This window comes from Selaginella moellendorffii, unplaced genomic scaffold (assembly GCF_000143415.4).
Source record: "Selaginella moellendorffii unplaced genomic scaffold, v1.0 SELMOscaffold_41, whole genome shotgun sequence".
NCBI classification, from domain to species: Eukaryota; Viridiplantae; Streptophyta; class Lycopodiopsida; order Selaginellales; family Selaginellaceae; genus Selaginella; species Selaginella moellendorffii.
The window spans coordinates 837,758-852,141 of NW_003314302.1; the positions used below are offsets into that span (position 1 = coordinate 837,758).

A 14,384-nucleotide genomic window follows, 5' to 3' on the forward strand; every position below is an offset into this window, starting at 1 on the left:
TTTGCAAAAAGAGCTAGCATTATGATGATTATTCTTTATAAGACTTCCCTATAAGATAACCAATATACACTATAAACCTAATATATGTATATTCATAATATCTTCTAGAAGCCTAAAAGGTCATGACTCTTTTTTTGGAAGTATGCAACCATTTGTAAATTTGATTGCATAGCTTTTCAATAGCCACAAATGCATGCAAAGCTCCAATAGCAACTAAATTTTATTCATGAGTTAATGCACTCTAAACAAGTGTAAAATGTCATGTTTTAATCTTATTACTAAACTAGATTATTCATCCAACCATAACAAAAGCTCTATAAGTTCTAATAGCAAAATATTTTCTCTCATTAAGGTTTATTTATTTCAAAACCTTCTTAATGGATTTATATTTATTTATAGTAATAGAATTTTCAATTACCATCAATTCTAGAAAAAAAAATTCTTACATGTAGAAGAGATATATATATAATAAGATGAGCTTTCAAACTTCTATTAATACTAACATCCACCATACTCTTGAATATCTTGGCAAAAATCTTTTCATCTAGTGATTGGCATATGAGGCATTTACTAAATTCACACAAATTCATAGTTTTTTAAAGGTAATCCCTTCTTCACAATGAAGTATATATATTACATTAAGGAAATTCTTTTTTTCTTATATTAATTCTTTTGAGCAGTAGATAACCCTTTCTTCTTCCTTACTTCCTAAATAGTTATAGTTAGTTGATGTTTTCAAAACTAGTTTTTGAAAAGTTAAAGAACCATCCTTTCCAAAAGGATTATACACATATTATATATTTCATCCTCTACTTACTTTTAGCATCCACCACAGGATACACCCAAGGATAATTGAGTTTCCACTCAATTTTGAATATTCTATCCTTCTTCCTCCTTTAATTAATTGAAATATCAATTTTTTCTTCTATTGTTGAAATATTTTTACTCTATAATCTAATTTCAAGTCCTTCATCAAGAAGGAATCATGAAATTCTTACCTTGCCACATTTTGTTGATCTAGCTTTCTTTTGAAAGTAGCAAAGAATGTTTCACTCTTATATTGTTATTGGTGTCTTTGCTTTCCTATTTATGCTAGGTTTAATCCAAGACAACTTTGGTTAGACACCAGGATATTCTAATAGAATATTATCTATACTGCAATATATGACTTTGCTTTGCCTTATAAAGTGGGAAGACTAAATAATTTTGTACTTCATTGTTCTTCAAATAGCAAGGCAAATTAAAAAATAATCTTCAAACACAAGGTAAATATGCCTTTCTAGGATGGAAATTTAAGGCTTTATGCCTTGTCTATGATGGACTCTATATTGACATAAATGAATATAAACACATGTTTTCTTAAGGTTTGCAGCACTCATGAGACCACAATAAATAGATGCAAATTAGAAACCTTATCACAGTTAGTTATTTGTCCAACTAAAAAATTAGGGTTAATTACACTGAATATAAATTATTTGTCTACCAAAATTACAATAGGATTATAGACTGGAAAGTTATCCTAGTATTGGCACAAGTTAGGGGTAAAATGGCAATGTTGCAATACTTTTCTTTTGTAGCTGAGTAAGGCTTTTTCTACCTATACTCGCGTTCTTGCCCCTACCTACAAAATAGTGATAAACAAACAAAGATAAAAATGTAAATAATGAAAGAAAAATGAAAAAAGAATAAAAGAGAACTCAACTTCAAACCCTAAAAGCATGAGTAAGGATAAGTATATGTCACTCTTTCAACTCTACTTTACACAAATAATTATAGGTAAAAGAAAAGATAGTTAATTCAATGCAAATGCATACAAAAGTAAGTGAAGGTTATTTTCTAGCATATTTAAGTGTTATTTATATATTACATGATTTTATAACCAATTCTAACTATTTCTTGCTTGTCTATGATGAGTGTTGCTTAGGTTGGGTCTTTTTTCTTTCTTTGGATGCTTAAACTTACACATAACTCTAATTCACTTAAGCTTCTTTATTTTGCTTTGCCTTTTATTTTAGGTTGCACAGGGGACAATTAAACTCTTAGTCTTAAATAAAAATAAACTGGAAAATTAGAATGGATATATCATAAAGAAAATTAATAATATTTTTTTGATATTACTTAAGTCATGATTATATTAAACTAGTGTTTAATATTTTTTGGAGTGGTCAATTTTTTGTTTATATTCAAAAGAAAGCTTATATCTGAATGCTATGATTTGATAAAAGCTTACTAACTTTAACTGTATACTTATAATTTACAATTAATTAATTAATTAGTAACTATATAAGATGAGAATATCCAAGGTTTATTCACTAAAAAATTATTTTATATATCATGCATTCATTCTTCATTTTTATTTTCGAAGTTAGTTTAGTTTGGGGTTGATTTCCACCACCACTCAATATCCTCTTCAGCCATCAACAACTTTGCACTCCAGTTATAATGCTTTAGAAGAACTTGAGTTTAACTTAATTGTCAAGAAATTACAAAACATATCAATAGCCCTAATTCTAAAATTGAGTTTGAAATATATGCTGTATTTTTTTGGGTTATCAATGCACCCCTCACAAATATCATGGTTTGTGTCACTGATTTGTTTATACCGTTTTATTTTTCTTCTAGCATTTTCACTTGATCATGAACCAGAATGTCTCCTGACGGAGGGTTTAAAAATCACTATGGATTAACAAGATACTGCACTGAAATAAATACTGAATTAACATTCTATACCATACACTATTACCCAGTCTATGGAAATCAGCAGTCACCACCAAGTAGCAAAGCTATAGCATTCCAAAATGAAAAGCAAAATGGCAATGATGAAAGTGATTGTTGGAGTTTAAAGTGTTGCAAAGATTGTAAGTTGGTCTTCACAAGAAAAGGTGATTAAGCTCTTTCTCAACCCTGTGAGTGGATGCTTTGCACACCTCCAACAAGATAATTGCAGAGTGACAACATGTTTGGTTGTGAGAGGGGAAGGAAATGTTTTCATATTCAATCTAGAAACTCGTCAAGAATTGTGGAAGGCTTTAGAGTGATCTTAACTTTTTGAGTAATATAAAACTTTCTTTGAACTCCCTGTTCTCAACTTGTCTCTAGCAGGCAGAGAGCTTTTAGAAAGACGAAACAAAAAATAATCCATGTACATTTCTCCCTGTCCGCTTGTTTTCAAGGCAAGTCTTCAGCGTTTTGCAAGTGATCTTTAACTTTTTTGACTGAGAAAAACTTTTCAAGTGACCAAATCTTCAAGTGTGGTTCGTCTCTGGCCATTTGTTCCAAAAAAAAAAGAGAACGAAACAAAAAAGAATCTATATACATCTCTCCAAAGCGTGCGCTTTCTTCAATCGTCCTTGATGTCAATGCGTGTCTCCTTAGACATAGAGGCATCCCGTATAGTCGATAGCACCTGTTTGATATCGAAAGGCTTTGGCAAATAACCATCCATACCCGCTTCGTAGCATATATCTTGGTAGCCTTTCATTGCGTTTGCCGTGAGTCCTATAATCGGGATCTTCTGCCATCCAGAGCCCAACTCGTCCTTTCTTATCCGCCGTGTTGCTTCCAAACCATCCATTCCAGGCATCTGTAAATCGAGAAAAGACAACAACCGAGCACAGCCGAGGTTTAAATCTGTTTGAGTCTAAACGAGTGAATGGAAATGAACAAACCTGTATATCCATGAGCACGAGATCGTATGCTTTGTGATCTGACTTGAGCGCCTCGACAGCTTCGAGCCCATCTGAAACCGTGATCACCACATGACCGTATTTTTGCAGCAGTCGTGATGCAACTTTCTGGTTCACTAAGTTGTCTTCCACGAGAAGTACACGCTTTCTTGTGGGTGACAGCGGCGGCGTCGTAGTCGGGGACGTTTTAGCTGGCTTTATTGTTGGTTTTGGTGTTGTTGGTGATGGAATTATAAGCTCCTCGTTTGGTGAGGCCATGACTTTACTTTCATCCACTGCAAGTTTTTGAACTATAGACTACGTCAGTGCAGAGTTTCTCATTTCTGTACCTGCACTTTCACTCGGCGCCTCTGGTGCTTCGTAGTTTGATGTCTCTTCGACTCTGGTTCCTTCGATCAAATAAAATGGAAGCAGAATACAAAAGGTGCTACCAGTACCATATTCACTCTCAACGCATATTTGACCTCCCATAAGCTCCACAAATCTGTGAATCGTGACTTCTGTTAAACAGGATCTTGGATGAGGATTTCCTTTTTAAGTTGAATCTTAGAAACTTCGTACCTTTGGACGATGCAAAGACCCAGTCCCGTGCCTCCATACAAGCGAGAGATCGAGGGGTCTGCTTGAGTGAACGGCTTGAAGATATTTGAGAGCTTGTCTCTGCTGACCCCAATACCGCTGTCAGATACTCTAAACACCAGCTTCATCTGTGCACCATCGGATACCGTTCGCGGTTGATTCTTGACAGTGCAGTGAGGTACAAAAACGAACTTCCTTTCCGTGAGCGCCATAACTCGGTCAGTGCTTTCTGGATCCACCGAAGGATACAGCCCGTCAACGTATGGAGCAACCGTCACTTGGACATACCCCTGGTGAGTAAACTTTAGTGCATTTCCAACTAGACAAGTAAAACAACACTTTTCAGCACAGAAATGAGCAAACAACCAAGAAAACTCACCAAGATTCAGTAGACAATGTCTCAGCTTCCCGGAATCCCCGACTAAAACAGTCGGAACTCTAGCATCAACGTCCCATTTGAGCCAGAGCCGCTTCTCCCTCGCGCGGGGCTCCAGAATGTGCAAAGTGCTCTTGATAACATGACAAAGGTTGAAGGACACGAGCTCCACCTCAAAACGACCAGCCTCGATCTTAGCAACGTCCAAAATCCCGTTGATAAGGTGTAGCAGCATATCTGCGCAGTCCTTGACAGTGGTCATGTTATCTCTCTGTTCTTCAGTAAGACCGGTGGCCAGCACCAGTGCCGACATGCCGAGTATTCCATGGATCGGAGTCCTGGCCACAAAAGAAAGAAAAATAACTACAAGGCAATGCAAAGATTGGAGAGTACCTGATCTCGTGGCTCATGTTCGCAAGGAAGTCTGATTTTGCCTGGCTTGCCTGTTCTGCGGCCGTCCGAGAGGCCGTCAACTCCTCGTTCGCCTTAAGCAACTGAGTAGTTCTTTGCAGCACTAGAACCTCGAGTCTCTCGTTGAGCCTCTCGAGTTTCTTGGAAAGGTGGCGCTTCTCCCTCACAGCTGCCGCGAGAGAGATCGCCACAAGCGCACCAACGGACACAAAGAGCTCGATCTGGATCAACAGCCGGGGCTCCACGCGGCTGGCCCCGGAGATGCTGTAAAGAGCGCCTTTCCTCCTCACGGTCGCCCAAGCAACGAACAAGGAAGACGAAGCCACCACCAAAGCCCAGCCGAGCCTGTTGAAACGAAAGGACGTGTAGAGGATCACCGGGAAGATCAAATAAGGCAGCGGCTTGAAGTAAGTGTAGATGGTCACTGTGTAGATCACAACCAAGAGTCCCAGCGTCACCACCATCACCGCGAAACCTTCGACCATCTTCGCGGGCTTGAGGAACTTCCTCTGCGGCCTCCAAACCAAGCAGTGGATGAGAAATGGAGACACGGTGATGATCCCAGCCACCACTCCCAGCCACCAAGTCATCCAAAATGGCATGAAATCGGCCCAGAGAACCAGTCGTCCAACGCCGGCGACGAGCGCCACGGATGCCTCAAAGATGGCGGAGATGGTCACGACGATCCCGAAGAAGAGCATCGCGTCTCTCTTGGAATCGATCGTCGGCACCACCTTGGACTGCTCCAGGCAAAGAAATCTCCGGAGCAAGCAGCTACACAGGTACGTCTCGGCCGCTTGGAGCGATGCCACCACGAACAAGATCACAAGCCTCAAGGCCGTGAATCCTCTTCGATCGCCTCCTCCCATGCCACAGTAGTACATCTCCACGCCGTAGAAGCCGAGAAAACAGCCCGCGAGCACGCGATGGTCCCTCTTTGCGAGGAATGCCATCGCCACGGCGTGAGGCAGCGACAAGGGAAACACGATCGTCTCCCACACTCGGTGCTGGAGCTTGGGAGCCGACAGTTCGAATGCCGCGATCCCTGATCCCACCTCAGCTGCTATGGCGGCCAGATTCCATGCCAAGAACACCGCCAAGAACCGCGGCTCCCTCAATCGCCTGAGCGCCGAGCGAAATGCCGGATGTGGAGCTGAGATCGCGTCCCCCATGTCTCGCCCTACATTGCCGATACTGAAGAAGGCCATGGACGCGCGCGTCGATCGAGCTTAGCCCCCAGCTTCTTCCATGCCCTGCGAGAAAACCGGGCGCGCAAGCTTGTCTGCCCTAGAGGAAGAGGAAATTGAAGCGTCCCCACCGGAATATCCTGGCTACATGAATTTCCGTTTATAGACGGAAAACTAAATTCTCTTGAGAATATACCCCTCTAGCCGTTAAGACCAGCTTATCTATTTTCTCTCTTTATTTATTATAATCACATTAGTAGTCTGGAGGACAATGGCCACATATATCTACATTTCTGCTGTAATAACGAGTTTGGTATTTGTAAAATTTTAATTAAGTTTCTTGTACAATAACTATGTAGCTTCACCACAATGCGAGCTGACCAATGGTAATGAAAGGTCGTTATATATATATATATATATATATATATATATATATATATATATATATATATATATATATATATATATATATATATATATATATATATATATATATATATCAGATATATGCTTTTATTGAATCTTATTGTGGTACAAGCTCGGTCTGGCTGTACCCCAGAAATACATATAATTCCACACACAGGATCACTTAACGTCAACAGCAACCTGGACGTTGGTCACTGTTACACCCGAATACATCCCACTTACAGGGTAGGTGTAGCTCTGGCTGTCTTGGGTTTTGATCACAATGGTACCATTGTAAAACAAGTTGGAAAGTTGGCCCACCTGGGTGAGAGCAGATGCAGTAACCCCAGAACACCGCCTGTTGACCACTTGAGATCAGTCACCTGGCTGTGGCTGGCTGTCCTGGTGCTTGAATTGCTCACCTCCCACTGGAAGCTCCCTGTTTCTCCAAGTCCATTCTCTGGAATCCCAGCAGAAACCTGAAAGCCTACAGTTGCAGTGAGGCCCTCAGCCTTGGAAAACTCCCATGAGATTGTCTCGCTCTTGGAGCCTTCCAGAGTCCAATTGAGGTCGGAATTCTTGCTGTCGTTAGTCTCGTCGAGACTGTCAAGGGTGACGGGTACAATACCACCCATCTCATTGAGGCTGGGGTACTCCACATCAGTGAGAGTGAGGAGAAGCAGCGGCTTGAGGAAGACAAAGCCCCAGTTGTTAATGTCTGAACCGGTACTAGCTTCCACGCCAACCAGGTAGCCCGACCCAACGTCAAGTTTGGTTTCACTGCCCCACTTGCCAGGCCCCGCATCGAAGTTGCGACCGTTGCTGGTGGTGAACCAGATGTGGCCTGCTCGGACGTGATTATTTGGTCCCCATCTTCCAGGCGGAGGTGATGCGCTCGGAACTCAAAGGTGTCTGAGGAATCTCCAGTAGCAACACCGAAAGTGGCTCCATCGTACTGGCCCTCTCCATTCTTCCACACGTAGGCACCTCTCACTCTGTTCTCCTGCTTGAAAACGGTGAGCTTGGTGATGAGTTTCCCGACCTTCCAGGCTTGGACTTCCTGGTATTGGCTACCGGAAGGGCCCCCAACCATGGTAACATCTACAATCACAGACATGTTGGCACAAATCAAGCAAATGCAATATATATAATGGATGATCGTCAAGAAAGGATCGAACTGCTCAACCAATGAAGTCCCGAGCCAATGCTGCTTGGCTCAGGACTCGTTTTATAGAGGGCTTTTGGCACAATGCAGATTCATGTGAATAGAGCTTGCCAATACACTGTACATATATCGGCACGCGTTTGGTAATTTTGTCTTGTATTTCAATGAACATCCTCTAAATTTGTACCCCTAAACCACATTCACCCACGAGGCGATTCCATCACTGACATTCAGCTTTGCGGCCGCCTCTGTTTTATGGTGGGCATGACCCGCCTTCCGTACCTGGGTTCATGTCATGTCAGTTTAATACCATTTAAATATTTAAAAAACATTTAGACACTAATTTTAATCAGTAATTTGCAAAAAATCAGATAAAAAGCACTTACAGAAAGAGCAGTGGGTCCTGCATGCGAGCGCAAGTTTTGCTTCAGCGGGCCACCATTTCGAAACTCGTCACTTTGCGATGTGCTGCATGGAATCTTCAAGGTTGAGTTGATTGCACAAGAGAAATGTGCAATCTATTTTCTATTCAAGTAGTGCCTGAAATTGGCAAACACGACCATAAGGAAGAATTGAGTTTAGTCCCAGAGCCTAAAACTAGATTCTACAGCCAAGCAGACCACATCAACATGGTTCCCAAGTGTTGTAAACGTTTCACTTGATCCTTCGTTTGAGTTGCAATGCCACAAACTATTCCAATCCACAGACCCTGAAAAGAGACAGAAAACTGAGATGCATGACAATTACTTTCCAATATATGGTGGAGATAAGAGTGGTTTCTATCTGTTTTTTTACTTGCGTTGGCCGCACTCGAGTGTCAAATGAACCCAGTCCGCAAAGACCACAGTGTGTGTGACAATTAGCATTGGACTTGCGGATTCCTGCCTAGTTGGAACACTGTTGCTCTCGACGCGGAACGTCCTGGGATATGCCTTTAGCAACGAGGAAGAGCTTGACAAGTACGTCGTAAAGTTACACATTCACAAGTGTGGTCCTCATTTGTGCTAAACTTTAAGTGTAGCTAGAGGCTGCGGATCTTTAGGCGCCTTTGTAAACCTTGGAACATATTATAACCATTGGGACCAGAAAGTCTATTTTCCAAACTTACACACTTGAGAAAGCTGACGTTTCAAGTACGAGAGCTTTGAACGACTCAGTACTCTAAGTTGCCCACAAAACGAGAAGTCCAGCATAGCTTAAACCATAGACACTTTCTTACCAGATCATAACTGCCGAAGGTATAGCTGCTGCTGTTCTTCTGTAAGACCGGTGGCCAGCACCAGTGCCGACATGCCAAGTATTGCATGCAACTGTAGCAATTTATTTATTTGTTAATATCACATCTTTTCCATGCCTACTATAGGATTCAAACATCAAACCTTTATTGATTGCCCCGATTAATTCTTGGATTAATTTAAAAACTCAAACTCAAAAATGATTGGGTGCACTTTATATCCTTTTATAATTAAATATTAAAAAATTCCTTTTAAATCCAAAAAATAGTGATAGTATGGTTCAAGTAAAAAGTTCAATACCTTTAAACATGACAGAACAATTAAAATACCTTGGTCATAAAAATAATGTGTTACATAGAGGAATAATAATGTTATTCATGTTTAGTATTATTTATTACCTTCTTGCTTTGGCATTTATACTAGTGTTTCAAAAGTTAATAATTATGTAAAAATGGTTGTACATCCGAAGGCAGAGACTCGGAAAGTCGTCACTTTCATTGCTTGGGTGTTTGAGATTATTCGCTCCAATCAGGATAGGCCAGAAATTTTTAGTGCTTCTTTATGTGGAAGAAAAAAAAAAATCTCGCCAGGAGCTTTTCCTTTGTTATCCAGCTCCAGGAAAACTACAAAACAGCATGAGAAGCAGCGCAGGAGAATCGAGCAAATCGAGCGGTCGGCGGACGTGTCCTGTCGCATTTCTCACTGCCAAAGCTGCAGCGTCTTGAGCAGATCTTCTCGAGAAGACGATTTAAAAGATCTGAAACGCCAAAAGTTGTTGTGTTATGTTAAGACTAGTACTTCAGCAAATGCTAGGTGGTTAGTAAGGGTAAATTTGGTGCTAAAACTGATGCAAACCATTGGGGCTTTATTCCACGGTTTGTTAATTTGCGCTCCTTAAAATCGTGAAGATCTTCGTACGCAAGACGGTTTTATTGATCTACAAATGATGGAGGATCCATCATCTCTACACTAAAAATGGAACCCTTTCTTCTCGTCCTCCTTGTCCTTATGCTTTGAATCTTCATGATCCATAGACTTCTTCCTGCAAATGTTGATATTGATGTTGATGTTATTGTTGTTGTTGTTGCTCCTCTTGTGCTTGCTTTGGCCATAAACCCCATCTTCATGATCATGATCACCATCCATCTCAAGGGGATGCATTGTAGACTCTGATTCTACCATTGATGAATCCTGATCAGCAACACCATCATCCACAGACAAGAGCTCCCGTCTACCCAAAGAAGAAGAAGAGACTGCTATCTGGAGAGTGGCAAAGGCCAACACCAGAAACAACACCAAAGCAGCCTTCATTATTGCAGTAGAGGTTAATGGAACTCGATCAATTCTTGCTGAATAATCGCTAGACCTTAGAGGCCTTATATATTATGTTACACTCCAGCATGCATTGCCAAGTGGTTGAATGCTTCATGCATTCAACCATTGCTAGATAAAACTCTCTCGCTGTAGACATGTAATGTCAGGATATGGCCGAGCGGTCTAAGGCGGCAGACTCAAGTTCTGCTCTTCTCACGAGGGCGTGGGTTCATATCCCACTTCTGACATGTACAAGTAGTTTTGTATTTATGGAAAGGCTATCTAAGAGAACACAGCTATAAGGTAGTTCTTGTGATCCCAACTATAATGCTGGAAGTACATTGCATACTTTAAGTTCGTCAGGAGAAAATGTAAAGGCCAGTATCTATGCAAAGCTCAGCAGCCGTGAAGAAGCTTGGGAGTTCTTCCAAATGATCACTCTGCCAAAGACATGCTCTTGGGTGGTGATGCTGTTGACTTATGCTCAAATGTTAAAATTGAAGTACCACAGATTGCACTATAGACCACCTAATGTTGGAAGAGCACAGTCAATTTCTAGTCCTCGTTTGATCCAAATTGAAGAAGTCCGGCGGTGACAAAGCCTTCCCTCCCTATAGAGATTGAAAAGGCATTAATAGATGCATTTTCAGCTGGAGAGTTACCAAAAACTCTAAAGCAGTTGATGAGATAGAGGTTCGACACTGTAAACATCTTCTCCTGATGAAAAGTATACATTGTGTCGTGAAACTTTCTGGAGCGGTTTCCGTCTGGCAGCTTGTTCTCCTTGTCTTCTTTCAGGGCTTCTTTCACGCACCCAGATCTTCCCAGAAGAGAGGTTCTTCAGCTATTGGAATCGCAATCCCATCTCGTATGAAACCAGCACGTCCGCACGCAACCCAAACACTAATGAATGTTTTGGCGTTTGTCTTCACTAATATTCTTGTATAGCTATGCTGTAGAGCAGAGCTCGTTCTTCTACCCCATATTGTCAAACACCTTCTGGGGGGCCGGGCCACAGCCACACTTAATTCCATGCATGTCCACGAGTGCGTACATCTTGCGCAACGCAGCTAATGGCATCAGCCACGATCTTCGTGGACTCCAGGGCTTTCAGACTGGAATGGCCGCTGTACGCTGCTATATCATCTCAAAACTGGACCACTGTGAGCCTCGAACATCATCCAAGCTTGTCATAAGACCTGTGCAGTCCTACAGGCGCTCGGCGATCCGCACCTTGAGTCGCGTACGGTACACAGGCGGACAATGTAGACGAAGTTATTCCTCTCCCACGAAGCACAAACCCGGCCAGTACCCTGTTGAACCATTTCAGATTGGCACCGGAAATGCAAGTACAGCGAGAACCTCTAGCACACCTAGCCAACTCACAATGCATAGAGACAGAAATCCTACTTGGGATCCCGCACGTCTTCACAGAAACCCGGTGTCTACTTGTCTTGAAAAGTCAGTAAAAAGGTCACAACAATCTTTTTTGTAGCAATAACATCACGTTTTTTATTATGCGTGGATAGATCACTCTAGATATATGATTTTCTAAGCGAGCTTTTCTTCCATTAAAGGTTTGCACATGGGCTCGATCGTTGCCTACATTCTTCTAGCCAAGACATTCGTTTTGTTTGATCAATCTCTACGGAATATATAATTTTGGGTGGTGGAACTGTGGGATTGCCCCTTGCCGAAACGCTCTCAAGCAAATACAAAGTTCTCATGGTCGAGAGGGGGGGATCACAGTACGGCAATGGACGGCAATCCAAACATCACCAGGATCAAAAACTTTGGAGCATTTTTACTTGATGACAGATCACTCTAGGTTTTCTATTGAGGTCTAGCTTCCCTTCAGGTCAAGTTGACGATTATGACTTTTGGCTAGCTTAGCTTTGTCTCTTCCACTTTCTTATGTGTGAATAGCTTGATACTGCCAGGCATACAGCCAGCAGCAGCTGGCATTCTAGAATCCTTGTTTTGTTTTTCTTGTCTTTACATGGTATCGAAGATGGCACCATTGTTGAGGGGTTTTGGGATGAGGTCTCCAAAAGAACTACTGAAGCTATCTAGATATTGACAGAATGGCAAACGAGATTTGGGATTCTATGTGCTTGATACTTGGCAAGACCTGCACAAATTGTTCTTCTTTTTTTTTTTCTTAAACTTCTTGTTGCTTTGCCTTGTCATTTCTTGGTCCTAATTTATCACACATTATGACCGATCATTTCCCCTTCCCAACAAAGAGTGCCAACTCTTTCTCCTTTGAGCTTGTTTTCCTAGACTTGAGAAAGCCCTCTAGCATGGTGAGATCTGCCACGACATGTGTAAAAGTATTGCTGGAACTTAAGGTGATGTGACCCTGCCAGCTACATTGGTCTGTTCAATCCCTTGAAGAATGTTGTGAGCAGCTCATCATCATCGAACTCCTTCATCTGGACTGCATTGATCTGCTTGGCAATATCTACAAGTACATGGGCAAAATCAATCACTGATCCTGCTTACGGCAATTGAGCTGGAGCTTGAGATTCAACATTTGCAAGAAGCCAGGACACTGGGCAAGACATTGTACAGATGAGGAGGCCAGGAGAGCAAAGGAGGCAAGAAAAGCCTCGGCACAGAGAGTGGCTGCCAACTTTGCTAGCATGGCAAAGGAGGGCAATGAGGATGATTAGGATAATTACAGCTTGTTTATATCCAGGATGAGGCAGGAATAGAGGTTGTGGGGCTTGATTTAGGGGCAAAAAAACACCTGACACACCTTAGGGAGCTCTTTACATCACTTAGATCAGAAGGACTTTCCTAGGGGATGATTACTTGCACAAGGTGGAGAGAGTTTGCACGAGTTACATCAAGCTTCCATTAGAGTAGATTGTGAGTGTATATAATGTTTACTATGTTTCTGGGGTAAACAAGACATTATTTTGACTATCCTGACTTGGACATCACTTTCAAGAAGTAGATATGTATGATTGCAAGCTCAGTTGGCAATGCAATTAGGTGTGGGAGGAAATATACTAAGTTGTATCATCTGAATGTTGAAGTGGAGCCAGAGTGGACTTAAGGAAAGAAGTGGATTTCCAGATATGCCATCAATAGCTTGGGCACACCAACCAGGGTCTGTATTACGCCAAACATCACCTATTTAGTGGGAGTGGTTTCACAGTTCCTAGCAATTCCCGGCTTCCAAGGCAAGCAGTTAAGCAAGTGTTATGTTTCCTGAAGGGGACAGTTGATTATGTTTTGTGCTACATAAAACAAGAGCAACCTCAACTCAAGCTCTAGGGATTCCTGGATGCAGATTGGGCAAGGGAACTTGATCAGCGCAAATCAACTTCTGACTATGTCGTCAGCCAGGGCGTTCTATAGAGTACCCAACTACAGCTGAGCATAGCACTTTCAAGTAAAGAGGCAGAGTAAATAGCCAAGGAAATCCTTTGGCTTAAGAGTTTTCTCAACAGACTAAATTACGAGCAGGGAGAGGCAACAGTCCTTCATTGTGATAATCAAGGAGCCATTGCATTGATGAAGAATCCTCAGTCTAGACTTCGGCATCTTTCAAGTATCCCGCCAGCCTTGTTCTAGCCCTGGTTTCAGCGTACCGCGTACCACGCGTAGCAGAAGAACAAGATTACAAGGAGCACGTGGACGATGGACATTCCTTGCGATGCGTCATTTTTGACCGCATAGAGTACAGAATCTCAACCAGGGAGAGCTCCAAGAATAATCTCAACTCATCCGCATGATGCCCAGTTTAAGTATATACTGCCAGGAGTGCGATCCAAGATACCAGATTCCCTTCTGGATTGCAAGAAACAGAGCTTTAGTGAGTCCTATGTGGCCCAATCTAGAATATGATGTTAGAATTAAATTGTACGACACTATACTACACTCTGGCACGTAAGAGAGCCATGAGTTTGAAGAGTTTGGAGTACCCGCTAATGGCAAATGCTGTACGTCCGCCACCGAGTATCACGTATTTCAAATCTTTCTGAGGAGCTTGATCAAACAACAGTTGGAGCCTTT

At 41.9% G+C, this 14,384-nt stretch overlaps 2 protein-coding genes across 2 annotated transcripts; both read right to left on the reverse strand.

Moving 5' to 3' along the window:
- Positions 1 to 3,340: 3,340 nt before the first annotated feature.
- LOC9634821 (sensor protein GacS) lies at positions 3,341 to 6,224 on the reverse strand. Its single transcript, XM_024684458.1, has 7 exons — positions 5,035 to 6,224; positions 4,645 to 4,979; positions 4,526 to 4,555; positions 4,248 to 4,494; positions 4,016 to 4,170; positions 3,669 to 3,961; positions 3,341 to 3,583 (listed from the first exon to the last, which is right to left on the reverse strand). The coding sequence occupies exons 1-7, from the start codon at positions 6,222 to 6,224 to the stop codon at positions 3,341 to 3,343; spliced, it is 2,493 nt and encodes an 830-aa protein (XP_024540226.1).
- Positions 6,225 to 6,232: 8 nt separating this feature from the next.
- LOC9634822 (aerolysin-like protein) lies at positions 6,233 to 7,761 on the reverse strand. Its single transcript, XM_024684459.1, has 3 exons — positions 7,581 to 7,761; positions 6,966 to 7,488; positions 6,233 to 6,383 (listed from the first exon to the last, which is right to left on the reverse strand). Exons 1-3 carry the CDS (start codon positions 7,759 to 7,761, stop codon positions 6,233 to 6,235), a joined length of 855 nt encoding a protein of 284 aa, XP_024540227.1.
- Positions 7,762 to 14,384: the final 6,623 nt, after the last annotated feature.